Raw genomic sequence first — 19,550 nt, 5'->3', positions numbered from 1 at the left:
TCTCTCTGAGCAGGCCTATATGACACATCAAACAAGTTCACCATCTCAAGTAAATGATCAAGGCCACTGAATCTGCACATTGGGTTGATCCTATGATAAGACTGTCTACAACTACCTGAGGGGAGGTTGTAGCCAGGAGGAGGTTGCTCTCTTCTCTCAGGTGGCCAGCACCAGAATAAGAGGACACAGCCTCAAACTACGCCAGGGGAAATTTAGGCTTGAGGTGAGGAGAAAGTTCTTCACTGAGAGAGTCATTGGACACTGGAATGGGCTGCCCGGGGAGGTGGTGGAGTCGCCGTCCCTGGAGCTGTTCAAGGCAGGATTGGATGTGGCACTTGGTGCCATGGTCTAGCCTTGAGCTCTGCGGTAAAGGGTTGGACTTGATGATCTATGAGGTCTCTTCCAACCTTGGTGATACTGTGAAGACACGGCAGGCCAGTGTCATCCCTAAATTTGGGGCTGAGCAACATGTCACATGCCAGTAAAACAAAGTAAAGCACTAAACCCCATATTGCAGTTACCCAGGCTTCAAATCAGTGTATGAAGGAACAGAGTACCAATGAAATTATTAAACTGTGCTTCTTGTTTTAAAAGATACATCAGGCAATGTGATGGTTTGGGTGTTCCCCATGCTCTCCCCCCCCCCCCCCCCCCCCCCCACACACACACACACTTTAGAAATCACCCAGACTAGACTCAGCTGGCTCTGGAAATATGAATGAAGCTATTTATTTACAGCTGGCACAATATACAAGCAGATATTTACAGTACATACCGTTATATACAGAAATATACAAAATAAAATGTGATACAGAAACACAACTCCCCTTCCAGAAACCTGAGTCCCCAGGAGGAGCTCTCAACCACCCCTTCACCTTCCCCCTACCCCTTTCAACCTTACCCCAGTCCCAAGGAAGAATGGAGGTTCAGCCAGGGGGTTAGGAAGCAAAGTGGATTAGTCCAAAATGGAGGGTGAGGTTAGAGATTAAGATGCAGCTCAGCCAGCAGCCCCAGTGAGAGTGGTTATCTGTAGGTTTTTTATTTCTTGTTCCTATACATCTCAGCAGGCCTATGAGGGAAGTAGACATCACCATTGTTTTCCTTTCACAGCCTGTAATCTAGTTCTTCTCACCAAAACATTCTAGCCTGCTTCAAAATAGCACAGGCAACCTTTGAAGTTTTGCTCTTAGCAAATACACTTTTTTGCAGTACATGCAATTGAAAAGCAATGTTTAAGTTTGAAAAGACTTCAGGACTCCTCAACTGTGTCACTTCACTCTGTTGTGCCACACTCGTGAGGAGTCAGAATCATTACTCAGTGTCTTGACAACGCACCAAGGAGAGAGCAGAGAGCAAGGGCACTGGTGTGTCTGTCCCAGACCACTCCACATCAAAGCTAAATAAAAAATTAGTGCCCATCACCCAACAAGCAGCCATCACCAGAGATAATCTGTAATTTGTACTAGAAAACACACCCAGAAATCTACAGCTATGATACCAGGGCATGTTCCCTCAGTTGTGTACATCAAGGTGGGCAAAGGTCGTATCCTACTGTAATAGGTAATTGTAATTGTTTAATCAAGAAACATTTTAATAGAGTGTTAAGTATGCCTAGCTGCAAACGGTAGTGTAGGTACAGCTGTTGCAAATCAGGAAATATGCCTAACTGCAGAGGTCATGCTATATATGGTAGTGTGCAAAGAATAAGCTAGCTAATTGCTAAAAATTCCAAGGACTAAGCTTTAGGTACATCCTTAATTTTGAGATAAGAGAGAACATGCCACATATGGGACTCGGGACGTTAACCAGCCGAAGGAAGTCCATATTTGGAGACGGGTTAAACCAGAGGACACCTGAGGAGGACTGCTTACTTCATCCTCAACGACCACCAGAAGGGAAGGAAGACCCTAACCCAAAAGAAGGAACATGCACAGAAAGGATGGATTTATGTAATTTGCAGGGCGGAACAACGCAGACAACACAGTATAAATATAGGCTAACTAAGAGACTTGACACGGCAGTTGGCAGGAGCGGTGACTCCCCTGTCGCCCAGCGCTGCAACTTTGCTCATATTCTACTTGCCTAATATTATGAATAAATTTGTAATCTGGACACTTTGATTTTGAGTCATTCTCGATTTATAACACTACCAGGATGGCCTTTCTGACCTTTCCTGTAGAGCCTCAGTAGGTAGCGCAGCTGCTGTTCAGCGGCACAGACTGCCACACCTTTCCCCTGAAACATGCCACCAGCTATGCCAGACTCGGGGAGAATGAGCTGTATTAACCAGAGATCATCTGGAAGCAAACAGGTGTTGCTTTTATGTGCCCTGACAAGCTGCAAACACGTCCAAGCGGAGTGACTGTAATAAAGCTCTAAATCGTGTCAGCAGCGAGTGGAAAACGGGAGCGTGGTGCAGAAAGAATTCTCAGCCTCCTCCTTGGCTGCAGCACGATCCTGCGCCGCCTTCCTCACCCCCAGCCGGGCTGACCCCTAGGGCCCAGGCTGAGCGGCAGGCAGGCAGGGTTGCAGCAGCAGGTCACTGGCATGGTGTCAAATAAGGCCGAGGCACCGCCGATAAGAAATGGCCTTGTTGCGTAATGGGCCAGAACAAAGTGTGGCCCAGTGAACACTGAGCGACAGCAGTGCCTGGCACGCTGCTGCTCGGCGGTGAAATCACGGCCCGGCTGATTGTCATGCAGAGCAGCAGCCTCAGGCGACTCCCGGCATGAGTACAGCGTAGGGGAAACCCTTCTCGGCCCCTCGGGTGAGCGTCGCCCTAAGGCTGCGCGGGAGGCCACGGCCTCTCGCCCTGCAGAGGTCCCCAAGCACAGTCACCAGCTGCTCCGCGGCCCCCAGGCCCAGCCCGCAGTACCAGGCCGCCAGCCCGCCTGCCGCAGCGTCCTGCCCGCCGCCGCCGGCGGGGTACCGAGGGACACCGGGACGAGCGGGCGGCAGCCGCGGCCGGGCTGGGGGCGGCGACAGGCGGGCAGAGGGGCGGGGGACACTCCTCCTCTGAGACACGGGACTGTCCTCGTCCCGCCCCTGGGTGTCACGCATCGGCGGCACTGCGTGACCTGTGCTGCGGGCCGGGCCGGGGCGGGGCGGGGGAGAGCGGACGGCAGGCCGGGGGTGCGCCCTCCGCGGGGGCACAGCCCGGCCGGTAAAGCGGCAGGCAGCGGCAGCGGGAGAGGGCCGAGGCAGGTGCGCTCGGGCAGGGGGGCTGGTCGCTGGGGTCTGCCGGGCAGGCAGGGGCTGTGAGCAGCTGGCGAGGAGCCTGCCGGCAGGTCAGGTCTTTGCCCAACACCTTGTAATTGTTTTGTTTTCTGATACCCAGGATTAAACCCCAGAGCCAGAAATGAGGAAGGTTTTGTGCGTGGAGCCTGTCATTTTTATCTACATATTTGCATCTGCTCTGACAAGACCGCTGGCACAGCAGTTCATCTACCGGCGGCTGTGGGAAGAAGAGTACAACTCCACTTTCATAAGTAACAGCAATGCCACTTACTGTGAGCAGAATGAAAGTAGCCCGACTTACATCAGGCAGAAGGTAAGACGGAAAAAAGAACAACAACAGTAAATAAACTTGCGGCCAGGAAGTGCTGTCTCGGTGTAACCTCCTTTTTATATAACATTACTTAACCTTTCATATCCAGAAAAGCAGTGGTTCTGTATCCAGCTGTCACTTCACTGCCCCCTTGCACTGGTGTTGCACAGTAGGTAACTGGAATCGTAGGATAGTTTCATTTGGAAAATACCAAAAGACATTTAAGATCATGTCTGACCATTATCTAACTACCAAGTCCGACCCTTATCTAACTGTCAAGCCTAGTGCAAAACCACATCTCTTAGCACCACACCTATGAGTCTTTTGAACACCTCCAGGGAGGGGTTACAGCCACCTCCCTGGGGACCATATTCCAGTGTTTAAATAACCCTTTCATTGAAGAAATTTCTTTTGATATCCAATCTAAACCTCCTCTGGAACAACTTGGGGCCATTTCCTCTCATCCTAGAGGTAGTGCTTTAAAGACAAAGATTTGGTTTCAGGAAGGTGCTGAGATAAATTAATATTTTAGAAGGAATTGAAAATCATCTGAGAGGACTAGGCAGGATTGGGCCTAAAATGGCATTGGGCTGATATTACTGTGGATTCCACTGAAGGCTCCTCATTCCAGTAACAGTTGTGCATGTGTTTATGAGCCATCCCTTGTCTCTGTGACTTAGCATTCTTTCTACCTATGTAAAGTTTTGCAACTGCCCTGTAACTTTCAGGAATAGGATCTATCCTAGAATACGTTTATCTCAGAGTAATTACAAGAATGGAGAAGGGAGGAGATTGAATACTTTTTTTAAGCTTCTTTTTGAATGTGAAGAAAAATTTTAACTGATCTTTGCACAATCAAATATAATTCACTTTATCATTCAAAGACTGCCTTGCTGAAATCTGAAGACATCAAGATGACAGCATCCCATGGTCAGTTACATTTTTATCACCTTTTCAAGGTTCAGCATGCTGGATAGCAAGTTGTTGCTCTCACACTTCCTGTGTGGTTTTAATGCTACACTTACGCAGAGCTAACTGTCAGAAAAGATGACAATACTCAATTTCCCTGTTGCTCCTCCCCCGATGTTGTATCTCAGAGTTCTGCATTTACAGGTCAGGGCACTGATTCAACAGAAAACTCACCTCATTTTTTGTGTTGTTTTTTTTAAGCAGTGCATTGCTCTGGCACACTGTGGCCACATGATTGCTGTATCTAATAGAAGTATGGCAAAGGGAACATATTTCCGGAAGAGGTACAACAGAACCAGCCTTGGCAATGAAAAGTAGCAGTTAGGATGGATTAAGCAGAATGTGAAACCACTGTAGGGTCAGAATAGTAAGTGACTCTGACTGTAAATTCCACAGAAGATGGAGTTAGGGAAACAGGCAGCTGGTGTTTCCCTGTGCTGTTGAAAAGATGGCATTTGAAAATTTTTGCTCACATCTCAAATTTCCATCTCTGATATGCTGCATATGCACAAGGCTGAACGTCTGAGCTTCTCTGCCTCATTTGTCATATATAAAAGAAAAATGTTAATGGTATGTGGTTCCATTGAAGATGAGCAAATAAATAATTCAGGATTTTGAGTGTGGAGTAGGTTCTTCCTCGTGCTAAAGTTGATCTTAGTGGAAAGAATGTGGAAGTACAAAGGTTGATAGGACTGTAGTCCAGCATGCCTTCTGATCTGACCCGTCAGCCAAGGAAAGTAATGTATGCCACCCACTGAAATTGCTTTAGAGATAATAACCAATTGTCTGAGTAATGTTTGCATGTTACTCTTCTAGAGGTTTTTGTTTGTTTGGGGTTTTGTTTGTTTGTTTATATTAGCTCTATGGTTTGTGCCCTGTGTGAGCATTTTGTCACATAGAAGGAGCAGCTCTTAAGGAAACTATATGTGGTGTATTCAGTTCTAGTCTCAGAGTCTGTCAAGAAACCTACCTTTCACAAACACTCAACAATTTTAGATTTGGTAGAAATCCTCCAAATTCAACTTGATCACCTGTGTTTCAGGATTCAAGACTTCGTATTTTTCTTTGCAAAACACTGAACCAGAGTGCTTAATTTCATCTGAAGCGTAGTGTCTCTGTTGTGGTGAGATCATCTATTACAGGATTTTTGGCATAAAGCATACAAAGTACAATGAATTTGATGTTTGAGAACATGAATCTTTTAAGATGGTAGTTGAATAATGGCCAACAGAACTTCATTTGCTCCCTTTCCTGCAAAATTTCTATTCCCTCTGTTTCAGCGATTGCCAGCAGGGCGTAAGCTTTTTAACAGTTATGCTCTTGTCTTCATGTCTTGCTGCACCTTGATAGCAGTCTTGTTACCACAGTATGAGAATGTAAAATGCTCAAAACACACATTAATTTCAGTGGTATCCTGTCTCTGTGCTGTGTAATTGTCCTGTGTGGAGGCAAAGAATAGATCAAGTAACTCAGTTTCAAGCTCTTTCCTGAGAATATATGAACCAGATGTTCTGTGTTTTCCAAGACCATCCTAACTGACTTACACTTACAGATGTTGTACATTTTGCTGTGAAGAGTGTTCTCAACAGGCCTTGCTTGGCAATAACTTTTAGAACACCTCCCCTAATTTAGTAACAGTCCTTCTGTTTTGAAAATGGAGAAGTGTTATACTAATCTCAGCTGTTTCAAAGCAAAATGCTAAAGGGAATTGAAAACAAAAATCATTCGGAGCTGCGAAAAAAGCCAAATGCAGTTCAAAACGCATAGTTTTCAACTTGAAAGAGATAGGTAATTTTGTAATGGGAAAAGCCAGAAGGAAATCTGAATGCAACATGAAGCATTCTAGTCAGTGGCTTGGATAATGCTTAACTTTTTTTTTTAGCTCAGAAAGAGATATATAATAATTTAACATAAATAATTAAACATGATTTATCATCCAGTTGTTGTGGAGGCAGGGAATTAATGCAGCCGAGTCAGGAGTTTATATAAAAATAGAGTTATTTTATTTTCCCCAAAACCCTCCCCCAAAACTATATACAGAAATTAATTTAGTTTTAATTAGCAGATTCAGTTAGGTTTATCATAGAATCATAGAATCAACCAGGTTGGAAGAGACCTCCAAGATCATCCAGTCCAACCTAGCACCCAGCCCTATCCAGTCAACTAGACCATGGCACCAAGTGCCTCATCCAGTCTTTTATTGAACACCTCCAGGGACGGTGAGAAGATCTACAAGGATACCGTAGGTAATTTGACTATTTTGGAAGTCAGAAGTTGGAAGAGGCTGAGCTATTAAATCATAGCATCCCCCATTAATAATAAAGCTGAGCCAAAGTTACTCACAGGTGAGTCAGGCTGGCTGAAAAGAAGGGCGGTCCAGCTGCTTGTCCCCTCGCTCTCTTTCAGAGGCTGTCCGAGGGTCGTTAAGACCTCTTGAGCCTGAATAAAGGGTGCTAATGGTGGGAAGCCTCCTTGGAGCAGAGCGCCAGGGGCTCCTTCTGCAGAATCTATCCAGGCGGGGGAGAACTCTAAGGTGGGCACGAACTCTAAGGCGGGAACCCCAAGGTGGGAAGTCACCCAATATTTATACCCTTCCTAGACAAAGGGCAGAGTTACCACTGCCTAGGCGAGAAGACCACAGCCAATCCCAGCCCAATTCCAGCGCAGGCACTGCACGGGCACCCCTCGTGCTGGAAGCGGAGGTGGGGAAACAGGTCTTTTCCTGCCTTTTCTTCTCCCATTCAGACCACAGAGGGAGAGGAATTTTGGGGTATACAGGACTCCAGGACACCAGTTTCATCTATTTTCATCATGCAGTAATGTATTTACTATTCAATCCTTGCATTTTCCTTTGCTCAGTAATATTCATAATTTTATGAGCCTGTCCTGTACAGTGGTGAGCCTCAGATGCTCAGATGTCCCCCCCCAGTTTAGGAAGGACACTGAGATGCTTGAGCATGTCCAGAGAAGGGCGACGAGGCTGGTGAGAGGCCTTGAGCACAAGCCCTATGAGGAGAGGCTGAGGGAGCTGGGATTGGTTAGCCTGGAGAAGAGGAGGCTCAGGGGTGACCTTATTGCTGTCTACAACTACCTGAAGGGTGGTTGTGGCCAGGAGGAGGTTGCTCTCTTCTCTCAGGTGGCCAGCAACAGAACGAGAGGACACAGCCTCAAGCTACGCCAGGGGAAATTTAGGCTCGAGGTGAGGAGAAAGTTCTTCACTGAGAGAGTCATTGGACACTGGAATGGGCTGCCCGGGGAGGTGGTGGAGTCGCTGTCCCTGGAGCTGTTCAAGGCAGGATTGGACGTGGCACTTGGTGCCATGGTCTAGCCTTGAGCTCTGTGGTAAAGGGTTGGACTTGATGATCTGCGAGGTCTCTTCCAACCTTGGTGATACTGTTATACTTTATAATCCTCATTTCTTAATCCCCCTGTAAGCAAATTTCTTCCTCGTTTTCGTTATTTAAATTTGGAAATACATAACTTTAAGAACAACTGCTGTCCACCATGAGTATTTTTTCAGAGTAGAGTGGATTTACAGGTTTAAAAACTGGACCTTTCTCCTCAAAATTATGTAGTTCCATTGATTATTTAATAGACTTATATGATTTTAAAGCAGCTGAGGGTTTGACCTATCATTTTCTTTATTTCTTTCCAGTGACTTTATTAAAACATAGAGAGTTGAGGGAGTTGAATTCTTGACACTGCAAATGGAGTTTTCCTGTACTTCTGTCTTTTAGTCTTCTTGTCAGTAGATAGCAAGTGATGTCAGCAAGGTTATAGTCATTTGTGTTAGCTGGATGTGCGGGCAGGTTATGCTGCGTAATTAATTCCAAAACTTAAAAACAATCCTCGTTGTTTCATTCCTTCATTTTTACACTTTGTTATGGTTAGAAAACAATATTTGTATTGTGTGGTTAATGTGGGTTGAGATGCTTAAGAACATTTAGTATTATTTCTAATGTATTAGCATTTCTCTGTCACTCATGTCTTGGAACCGGATGACCCTAGTAAAGAAGCAGTTCCTACAACTATCTAGCTTTCTCTTTGTCATCAGGGAAGAGTTAAAGATCAGTTTGTTCAGTCTTCATGATTTTGACCCTTCCTAGGCGTCTCAGTAGGCAGGGCATAAGTAATCCTAAAGTAGTCAGACACCATAAGGAAAGGGTGTAAACCCCTGCAGAGTCCTGGGGATCTTGACTGCATTCCTTAAGGGCCTCAGGATCACTTGAATTTTCCTCTTGCAATAAATCCTGATATTTTGTAAAGCAGGGAGAAGGTTGAACTAGAAATTCATAGTGTTTGCCTATAAATACAGATACGGAATTAATAAAGCATTCAGCAGCTTTTATAATTGCTCAAAGTACATCCCTGGAAATTCTAGGGTTTTTTTCATCTTTTGGGTACTACTCAGTGACAATTATTAACTACAGAGGAAACACTTGGAACATGGAATATGGATGACTGGAATACAGGCTAAGAATGCCTTGAGAAGACTTACATGGCTGTACCTGCTACTGATTGAAGAGTGCAGCCCTTGCTCAAGCCAGTGTGATATCTCAGGAAACTTGAATACAAGAGGGATGCTGAGGTGCTGGAGTGACTGCAAAGGAGGTGAATGAAGCTGGTGAAAGGCCTGAAGAGTAAATCATGAAGAGCAACTGAAGCAGCTGGGGCTGTTCAGTTTGAAAAAGAGGAGACTGAGACAAGACCTTGTAGCTGTCTACAAGGGATGTTGTAGCTACCTGAAAGGACATTGTGGAGAGGTTCTTGCTGGTTTCTTCTGACAGATAAATAGTGATAGAACAAGAGGGAATGGCCTCAAGCTGCAACTGGGTAGCTTTAGACTACATGTTAGGAAAAAAAAATCACAGAAAGAGTGGTTAGGCATAGGAATGGGCTGCCCAGAGAGGTGACTGAGTCACCAACCCTGGATGTGTTTCAGAGTCATTTGGATGTGGTGCTTGGGGACATGGTTTAGGGTGAACCTTGTAGAGTAGGGATAACGGTTGGACTTGGTGATCCTGAGGGTCTTTTTCAATCTGAATGTTTCTGTGATTCACTGATTGAAGAAAACCTGGCAGAGTAATGTTACTCTGTCTGAAAGTCTGTCTTACAGAGCAAAAAGGTGTAATTGAAGTTACTTCCTCTTTTCCTACCATTTTTCTGTCTGATCAGGCAGTTGCCTTTGAAAGGGCTGTTGTGGCTGCTGCCTGTCTAGGCCTGCATTGATGCATTAGAAGCAAGATCTGCATTAGCTTGCTGAGCGTCATATAGAAGCTGTCTTCATAACAAGATTTTCTTCTTTTTTTTTTATTATCTTTTTGTCAGTTCTTTTTTTCCCCAGCCATTCATATTCTCTTAACTGGTGATTTTCAACTACATTTGCTTTCTATGCTTCTGTTACAAAAGAACTCAGAAATTTTTCCCCTAATGGGCATTTACAGTTTTTTGTCATAGCCTTAGATGCTGTTCCTTATGTGTGTGCCTGCCTCTATTGTGCATAGCAATAGAGACATCACTTTGACAGTTTCTGACCTCAGAGTTTTCCAATGTTTTAAAAAAGCAGTTAATTCACATATCTGTGAGTTGGTGTAACTTTTAATGCTGTGTTTCACATTTGTGGTTGATATTATAAACATTGTAGACTGGGATATCAGAGCAAGTCCTGATCTGTTTACTTGCATAATGTACTACTCAGTAAATTGTTTCTCATAACCCTCTTAGCAGGTTTATTTCCCAGGAGAAGTGTGGTCTCCTGTGAGTAGGAAACATGGGGTGTGTTTTTCAGTCAAAACTGTTTTACTGCTGATTTATGAAACATAAAAATAGGTCCAGTGTACTTTTGCCATGCCCTGAACTAAACGAGATACTTAGGGTGTGAGCACCTGCTCTTGTCAAAAGACAGTTCAAAAGAGTTGTCCTCTTGTCCCCATTGAAACCTCTCTGTCAAGAGTACTTGTAGCATTCTATTTTAAGTAAGTTCTGGCTTAAAATGTGAGATGCTTCTGAAGGTAAAATTACAAAAGCAGAAGCCTTTGAATATGCAGTTCCTTTGTCTTGGTGATTACTGTAATGTAATGGATTCTTATATGGCAGTGTTATTTTATTGCAGTAAAATATATTGTCATATAATAATATAAAATTACATTATATGTATTATGGCACAACCCCAAGCACAAATACAGGCTGGGTGGTGAGTGGCTGGAGAGCAACCCTGAGGAAAAGGATCTGGGAGTTTTGGTTGATGAAAAGCTCCACAGGAGCCAGCAGGGTATGTGCGCAGCCCAAACAGCCAATCGTGTCCTGGGCTGTATCAAGAGAAGTGTGGCCAGCAGGGCAAGGGAGGGGATTCTCCTCCTTTACTATGCTCTCATCTGACCCCACCTGGGGCACTGTGTGCAGTTCTCAAGCCCCCAACACAAGAAGGACGTCAAACTGTTTGAGCTAGTCCAGAGGAGGGCTGCGAAGATGATCAGAGGGCTGGAGCACCTCTGCTATGAGAACAGGCTACAAGAGTTGGGGCTCTTCAGCCTGGAGAAGCAAAGGCTTCAAGGAGACCTCGTAGTGGCCTTCCAGTATCTGAAGGGGGCCTACAGGAAGACTGAGGGACTATTTACAAGGTCTAAACTGGCAGAGGGGAGATTTAGACTAGACGTTAGGAGGAAGCTTTGTACAGTGAGGGTGGTGAAATACTGGAATGAGTTGTCCAGGGAGGTTGTGGCTGCTCCTTCCCTGGAGGTGTTCAAGGCCAGGTTGGATGAGGCCTTGAGCAACCTGTTCTAGAGGTGTCCCTGCCTATGGCACGAGGTTTGAACTAGATGATCTTTGAGGTCACTCCCAACCTAAACCACTCTATGATAATAATACAGTTTATAACCTATAAACATACATTGCCTGCTAATCATTATATAATTGTAATCTCCTTATAAATACATCTTTTTAAAAACTTCTCTTACAATACAATATGATATTTACAGTTTTTTTTTTTTATTTCTTTTTGCAGGAAGTTCAAGAAAAAACCTCTGTTTTTAGTATGCAGTTGGACTTAACTGGAGCAGTTCCCAGCCTTATAGTTGCCTTTGTCATTGTAACTAATGGAGATCGACAAGGGCGCAAAAGGTCTCTTTTGTTACCATCAGTGGGAGCCTTGATTACTGATATTTGCCTCACTGTAATATCCTATTTTTCTTTATCACTCTCTGTCCTGTTTGCTGTTGCATTTATTACTGGATTGTTTGGGAGTATGGCAACCTTCCTTGGAGGAGGCTTTGCTTTTATAGCAGATCTGTGTCACGACGAGAAGCAGAAAACCACACGAATAGCTGTGGTGGATTTGATTTTTGGAGTTGTATATGGATTGGCAGGACTGTCATCTGGCTACTTTCTAAGAGGAGTAGGCTTCACATGGACATTTATCACATCATCTCTGCTTCATGTCATTAATATTATATATATTATATTTTTTCTGGGAGATACAGTAGGTGTATCTGAATTCCAGCATGAGGCACCAGCATCCTTTAAAGAACTTCTTAGAGAGACATTTTCTGGAGTGTACATGCTTTTTAAAACTGCCCCTCATAAAAAAAGGATTTTAATAATTATGTTACTTCTTACATTTATGACTTACCTCTTTACTGTGACTGGTGGGAGTTCACTTTTTACACTGTATGAACTGGATGAGCCACTCTGCTGGAACGAAGTGTACATTGGATACGGAGCTGCTGCATCCACTTCAATTTCTCTGACCAGTTTTTTAGGAGTTTGCTTATTTTCTAAATGTCTCAAAGACATTTATATTGTCTTTATCGGGATATTTTCTTACATTGGAGGAATGGTCATGGCTGCCTTTGCCAAAACTACTCTGCTCATGTTTTTAGGTGAGTTGAGCATCAGTTGTTCCATGGTCAACAATATACATGAAAATACTGTTGCGTTATCCATAGTGAGTGTAGTTGCTAGATATTGGATGTACCAGCTTGAAAGGGTCTTAGACCAGTAAAATATTCAAGGTTGTTCAGACTGATTTAGGATTTAATTAAAATATGAAGTCTGTGGAGAGAGAATCGAATTACTTGCTTAGGATTTGGTTTTAGTTCCATGCAGATGTAGTTGATGTATTAATTTCCCTATGCTTGGATAACTATCTCAGTGCACTTGTAGTTTTACTTTTCTATTGCCTTCTGCTGTTAAGGGGACTGAGCTTTCAAAGGAATATGGCTAATTAATTTGCAAAGTATTTATAAAATCCTGCATTGTTATTAGTCCAGTGTCTCAGGATTAATTTGTTGCTTTACAGTAAGAGTGCCATCTTTGCTCTGCTTCATGCCTGTTCCCGTTCTCCGATCCATGCTGTCAAAAGTGGTTCTAGCTGGTGAACAGGGTGAGTAGAATTTCATTTTAAATGATGCAGTAATAATGGTACTTCAGATAATTGCTAGTATTTCAAGACTACTTTTTTTCAAGTTCCATATGACATGACCCAGTGCCATGATATTAATGGATTTTGATTTTAATATAAACAAGATTGTGCTTAAATACTATTTCAAGTTCAATCTTCAAAGGAGTTATTGTGCCAAAAGTAAAAGACTGTGGGGAACTTGAAGCAGAGGAATGCTCAGGATTTATACAGATGAGATTTCACATGTACTTCCACATTCAGAAGACTTTGACATGCAGAGAAAGGTACAGTTCTGTTATTTAGTCTGTGTCACCCTTAATAATTTAGAAAGGTAAGCAGTAGGTGGTAAAACCACCAAAGCACTTGTAAACACTTCGACTTGGATCCTGAGCTATCTACCTGGCTTCACAGTGCCTGTGGCTACTTAAAAACTTGTCTCGAACAATATAACATACTTCTTTTCAAGGTTTCTTCCTTATCAAGCACAGGGAAAAGCATATTGGGCCTCAGAATGTGGTTCTAGTATGCTATATTTTGCTTATGAGGAGCACACACTTTCTAGAAGCATTCTCCTGAGTTTGGTCTCGTTTTTTAAAAGTATCCTTGCACAGTCAAGCAAATATCTCTTTGTACTTAACTATGCTAACATACATCTCTGGTTTTGCAATTTCTTGGCATTTTTCAGGACTAAGTAGTTTGATGCAGGAATCATGTTGCCTCTTGTCATCCTTTTCTGCATACTTATTGAGATTTTGTTTATGGTCCTTTAAGTAGGAATTTGGCTTGGGAAAATGTGTTCAAGAAGACATTGGTGGGATCTACTACCACTCTAGTGGGTAGTTCAGTGCAAAAAGTGTTTCTTTCCTTCCAGGGAAAAGGAGGAGATAGTTATGTGCTGAAGCAGAATTCTTTGTTGGATCAAAGCCTTTTCCACATATAAGGGTGAAGATTAGAGCAGGAAGAAACAAGAAAGGGAGAACTTAAAATTAAGAGAATTGGAAAGGTAAAGGATAGAGAGATGCAGAACATGCTTAGTGAGGACGAACTTTGTGTGCTAAGCAGTTTCAAGAAGTAGGTATGGTGTCAGAGCAGTAGCAAAGAAAACTAGTTTCTGTTGGCAAAATTTGCTTTGGTTTTGCCATGACTTTTTTCATTTAAAAGCCAAGTCTATTGTAGAACTCCCCACAGAAGACACTTCCATAGCAAAGATAGATGATACTTGGGTGCTTTTTGCTTGCATATTCACAAAAACACTGTAATATTGTAGATAGATAATTCAAAAAAAGTCAGTACTTTGTAGGTTTTCCAGGCTGTGGGTTTTTTTTTGTTCGTAACTCATCTGTTTGTTTTTGGCAGGTGCTGTGTTTGCTTGCATTGCCTGTTTAGAAGTTGTGACCGGCACTATTTCTCTTGCAGTTTTTAACATTATCTATGCAGCTACTGTTGCATGGTTTTCAGGCTTTAGCTTCCTCCTATCAGCAGGCCTTTGTTTAATTCCATTGGCTGTCCTATGGTAAGTACAGATCAGAGAGATGCTTCTGACTGCTTTCACCAGTAGTTTTTGGTTTGACATGAGTTGAAGCTGAATGGTTTAGTGCAATAGTTTTCAAACTTAGTTATTTTCTAGTGTGCTCTATTAATAATCACACTTCTTCTGTGTTCAACACCTACCCCTCTACACTTGTGCTGCAGATTGCCAATTATCAATCCCATTATGGCTCTAATCCACCCACCTCTCCTCACCTCCACGCTGTGATCTTGTCACCTCATTCTCCCAAACTGAATTCTGCCCTGAATGTACTACTAGTGGGATAGCTACCCATGACTGCATATGCGTGCCTTCCCTTGGTTGGCACCCTTACACTGTTGTTCGTACAGGAACACCTTCTATGAAGAACAAACATGACATCACTTGAAAGACATGAGCTTAGTTTCACTATCTGAGCTCTTCTAGATGCTAATGAGGGTCAGAAACATGACCAATCACCCAGTGAATGTATTGGAAAGTCTGTCCTGGGCTTGGTCATGGGTACCTTGTGACCCAGTACCATTAAAATCTGTAGAAGGTCTGCATAAGCTTTAAAACCCATATGAATAAGCCTCTAGACATGTTTGAAAATATGCCTACAATCTTTGCATCTAATCATATCTAGTGACCATCTAGTAATGCTGACTGTGAAGTATCATTATTCAGGAGTGTTCACAATAGCAAAGTTCACTTTACATTCTCACCAGTATAAATTATGTCCCCAACACAAGAAGGACATCAAACTGTTAGAGCGGGTCCAGAGGAGGGCCATGAAGATGATCAGAGGGCTGGAGAACCTCTGCTATAAGGACAGGCTACAAGAGTTGGGTCTTTTCAGCCTGGAGAAGAGAAGGCTTCAATCAGACCTTATAGTAGCCTTTCAGTATCTGAAGGGGGCCTACAGGAAGGCTGGGGAGGGACTATTTACAAGGTCTTGTAATGACAGAACATGGGGTAGTGGGTTTAAACTGGAAGAGGAAAGATTCAAACTAGATGTTAGGAGGGGGTTCTTTACAGTGAGGGTGGTGAAATACTGGAATGAGTTGTCCAGGGAGGTTGTGGCTGCTCCTTCCCTGGAGGTGTTAAAGGCCAGGTTGGATGAGGCCTTGAGCAACCTGTTCTAGCAGGAGGTGTTGCTGCCTATGGCGGGGGGTTGGAATTGGATGATCTTTGAGGTTCCTTCCAACCTAAACCATTCTGTGGTTTCTGGAACATAACTCTAAATGGCAGAAGGATCACTTTTCATTAGATAGATTTATATTCAGGGAGAAAAATCTGGTTTTCTTAAGAGGATGGTACTGGAGACTATAAATGCAGCTGTTGTAGATTGAGGTAAAGTTTTAAATATGCAGTGATAAGGCTGTAGATTTAGAGCATTTAATGTAATTCCAAGTCTGTGTCTGCCTCACCACTGTGTTCCACAGTCTGTTCAGAGAAGCTGCACTAACAGTAACTTAAGACTAAGGTAGTGATGGGTCTCAGACCCAGGGGAATTGAAGTGAAGGGGTTGCATCTGTGTGTGGAGAATACTTTTCTGTCCTGCAATTGGGGCTGTAGGCCATCACCACCATACATTTTAAAGTTACTTTGGTTATTTTCTGTCATGTATGTCTCAGATATCCCTCCCTTTGTATAACCTTTCTCTAAAACCTTTCTTTCCAGAGTGTCATGCAGTGGTACTGTTTGAGAACAGAAAGTGTAGTTGTTCCAGTCTTAATAAATAAGGCATAGTAGTTTAATACTTGCCAAAGACAGCAGCACTGGTTTTGTCTAACTTGTGCAATGAGGGCAAGTACTGACATTGCTTTTGTTTACTAAGATACATTAACAGCTTTGTGCCACAGAAGATGGTTGTAACAGTGCTAACGGTTGTGTTTGTTGGTGCTGAAGCAGCATGCTATATTTAACTGTCTCAGCTAAAGATATGTTTTATCTGTGTCCTTACAGCTGGCTCCTGTGCACAAGCTGGCACGGGGAGGACTTGGCTCTGCTTACACCTGAAGAAGTTTCCAGCATAGACAGTGTTGATAGTTGAACAAGGGATTCACTCACCTGGGTTTTCTAATCTGACATGTAGTGGCAGAGACCATTATGTCACACAGAGACCACAGAGATAACACAACAGTTGCAGATGCAATCTCAAAGCAGCCCTGCAGCAGTAAGCACTAAATTGATAGCACTCTTTATTCAGTCTTTTTTTAGCACTTGAATAAAGCTAGCTCTTAACTATGCAAGTAGGCTGACAGTGGAGATTTTAATGCTGCTTTCAGCATGAAGGAAAAAAACATATTAGGATGATACTCTCTGTTTACCCTTTCTCAAGTTTAAGAATGTCAGCAGTGGATTGTGACACATCTTGTATCATTCTAAGCTTCTCAACTCAGAGTGTGCTGGCAGTACTGATGAAGTCAGTGGAGCTCATGCCAGCTGAGGATGCAGCCCATTGTGTACACCTTAAAAGGCCTGTCTTAATGGTAAAGCCCCAAAATCTGTCTAAAATTGCCAAACAAAATTGGGTTTCTTTTCATAAAGCAACTGAACTGTAGGCAGTTCTTGCACCTGCTGTAAGCAGACTGACTGCTCTGCAGTTAGCAAGCTGTGCAAGTTTAATAGATGATGTGTGGACCTTGCCTGTGACTTAGTTCTTAAAATGGGTTTTCACAGGGAACTGTCATGCTTTGAAAATACCCAGCTTGCAGAGTGTAAAGTTAGGCCAATGCCTACATTTTGCAGAGGCCACACCTCACATTTATTTTTATCATTTCCCACGTTTTAGAGATTGCATACAGGCAATTTTTTTGTCCCAAAGGTACTTCTTGTTTTCAGGTTAAGTTGGCTGTACTTAGCCTAAACATTTCTTCCAGTTAAAGGCTGCAATAGCATTTCTTTTCAGTGCATCTTTGATTATTTTTTTAACAACCCTGAAAGGAGGTGACTGAATGTGAATAATGGATCTAAACATCTTTCGGTGAATGAACACAATGTACAAGCAACTTGAACAGCATTTTTCATCTTCAAAGCACTTTATGAATGCCATTAAGAATTTCCTTCTATAAAGGATATTACCCTCCCTGTTGCAGAAAGGGAGATATTAACAGAGAGGACAAGTGACTTGCCCAAGGCCACAGTGCAAACTGCTGAGACTGCCAAACCAAAGAGTCAGTTTCTGCATAAACTTTTTACCTTTTTGATTGAGATTCTTGAAGCAGAATTTATTCAGCATACTATCTTTTGGAATGCAAGGCAAGAAGTGTGAATTGTAACATCATGTTAAGGACAGCTCCCAGGTGTGTTTTTTTTTAGCTAAAGTTTGACAGTCCGTATTGTTCTGGTCCCTGAAATTGCAGGTAGGTTGTATGTAACTGTCTCCCCCCCCAAAACAGATAGGTAGAGAAACCAAAATAATGTGAAGTGGTTCACATTTACAGAAGGAAAACTGTAGGAAAGCAGCTGTGTGCGAACTGACTTCCCATGCACGTAGCATATGCTGTATAATCAATGGTCTGCTTACAGCCATTAATGTCCATCCTATGAACAGAATAGTTCTGCAGAGCTTCTGTGTTTCTCCAACAAAAATATTAGTACTGTGTCATGATGATACCATTGTAGATCTCCTTTTTGTTCGAATGGCAACATTGTTTCCAGGCTATGTGGTCAGAAGCAGTTTGGAAGAGGATTGAAATGCAAGTGAGAGTTTCCACTGTCTGAGGTGACCACACTGCACTGGTGGAAGTGATGCTATTTATCCAGGACAGAGGAATGAGTAATTTCACAGTTAACACTTGTAGCCAGCTCTTACCCCTCTTAACACTTCCTGAACTAAGGGTAATGTTGGCAATGAAAGACTGTTAGCTTTTCTTAGATAGTTTAGACACTAGCCAGTGAACAAAACTGCTTAGTTCCTCCCTTGAGCTGCCTGTCACTGCCAGCTTGTTGGAGAGCCAAGTTTTACAAGAATCAGTGGGTCCAAAACATAATGGGTACTTAGAGGAGAGATTAAGAAAACACTGATGTAAAGGATTTCTGCACAAAGACTACATTTTCTTTCTTGACTTTTCATTACGCAGTTATGCAAGGCTTTATGAAATTAACCATTTCACCCAAAACTGCCTGGAAAAAGCAAAGTGAATGAAGAAGGGGTATGTGCCTTCACTTCCCCTTCAATGCACACTTCAGCTAGCACTCGGAAGACAGCATCAAAGCAAGCCAGTTATGCAGTGGTATTGTGTCAGTCCAAAATAGAACAAGCACATACACTTCAGGAATGGCTTTGCTCTGGTTTGGTATTGCTGTACTTAGTGTTTGGAAAGTCTAAATACTGTCTAGAAGAAATACTAAGTTTAGGTCAGAACACATGAAGGATAGACTGTTTTTAAAGTGCCTAGCATGGTGCATGCTGAGGAGGAAACCAGGCACTAGTGTGCTTCAGGTTATTAAATCAAAGTCTTCCAAGTTTGTAACAGTGGCTATATATGTATATAAATGCAAATTATTTTGACAGAAACTAATAAATAAGTTTGTTTTGTTAAAACTGTTGTATTTGCCGTTCCTGGTTTGTTTTTTTGATAAATGGCCAGTAGGCTGACTGGTGGAGTCATTGTACTTTTTGTGGTCATAACAAAGAGCAGTGCAAGATGTGTTTTCTACTCCCTTCTGCACCTGGGGAGAGTAAAAGGTACTGTCTATTACATCACCACTAAGAGGAGGCAGAGAACTGCAGAGCAAGGATGCACTGCTGTTTTCAAGAAGTGGGTGTGGGGACTTGTGTTGCACCTGTCAGACCAGTGGATCCACACATACCTTCCTCCTCTTACCCTGGCTGGATCCAGTCGACCAAGGCTGGCTGTGTCCCCGCTCCACTCACCAGCACACCTTGCCTCCATGGGTCACTACCTTCAGCACCTGCTTTACAGAACCAGGCTTGTAAAAAAAGGGAGAAGGGGCTGGGGCCACAGCTGACCACATTACAACAGTGCATAAGTGCAACCTTTTTATCCCAGAAGTTCTTTGCCTCGGTACTGTTTGACTCCCATTAGTTTATTAACAACATAAATTCTTGTGTAGGCTTCTTAGATGTAGTGTTTGCTTTCCAGCCTGAGTAAGCCCTA

At 43.0% G+C, this 19,550-nt stretch overlaps 1 protein-coding gene across 1 annotated transcript; it reads left to right on the top strand.

The window, feature by feature from the left end:
- Nucleotides 1–3,113: 3,113 nt before the first annotated feature.
- SLC46A3 (solute carrier family 46 member 3) lies at nucleotides 3,114–18,973 on the top strand. Its single transcript, XM_064172578.1, has 6 exons — nucleotides 3,114–3,204; nucleotides 3,338–3,550; nucleotides 11,520–12,393; nucleotides 12,813–12,896; nucleotides 14,271–14,427; nucleotides 16,390–18,973. The coding sequence occupies exons 2-6, from the start codon at nucleotides 3,359–3,361 to the stop codon at nucleotides 16,475–16,477; spliced, it is 1,395 nt and encodes a 464-aa protein (XP_064028648.1). The 5' UTR covers nucleotides 3,114–3,204; nucleotides 3,338–3,358; the 3' UTR covers nucleotides 16,478–18,973.
- The last annotated feature ends 577 nt before the right edge of the window (nucleotides 18,974–19,550 follow it).

This window comes from Pogoniulus pusillus, chromosome 3, assembly GCF_015220805.1.
Source record: "Pogoniulus pusillus isolate bPogPus1 chromosome 3, bPogPus1.pri, whole genome shotgun sequence".
Lineage (NCBI taxonomy): Eukaryota > Metazoa > Chordata > Aves > Piciformes > Lybiidae > Pogoniulus > Pogoniulus pusillus.
Note: the sequence above shows the minus strand (reverse complement) of the source record. Positions and strands in the feature narration are given on the sequence as shown.

Coding starts and splice junctions, on each gene's coding strand:
- SLC46A3 (XM_064172578.1), top strand. CDS start 3,359: ATGAGGAAGGTTTTGTGCGTGGAGCCTGTCATTTTTATCTACATATTT. Junction 3,551..11,519: donor CGACTTACATCAGGCAGAAG/GTAAGACGGAAA, acceptor TTCTTTTTGCAG/GAAGTTCAAGAAAAAACCTC. Junction 12,394..12,812: donor TACTCTGCTCATGTTTTTAG/GTGAGTTGAGCA, acceptor GTTGCTTTACAG/TAAGAGTGCCATCTTTGCTC.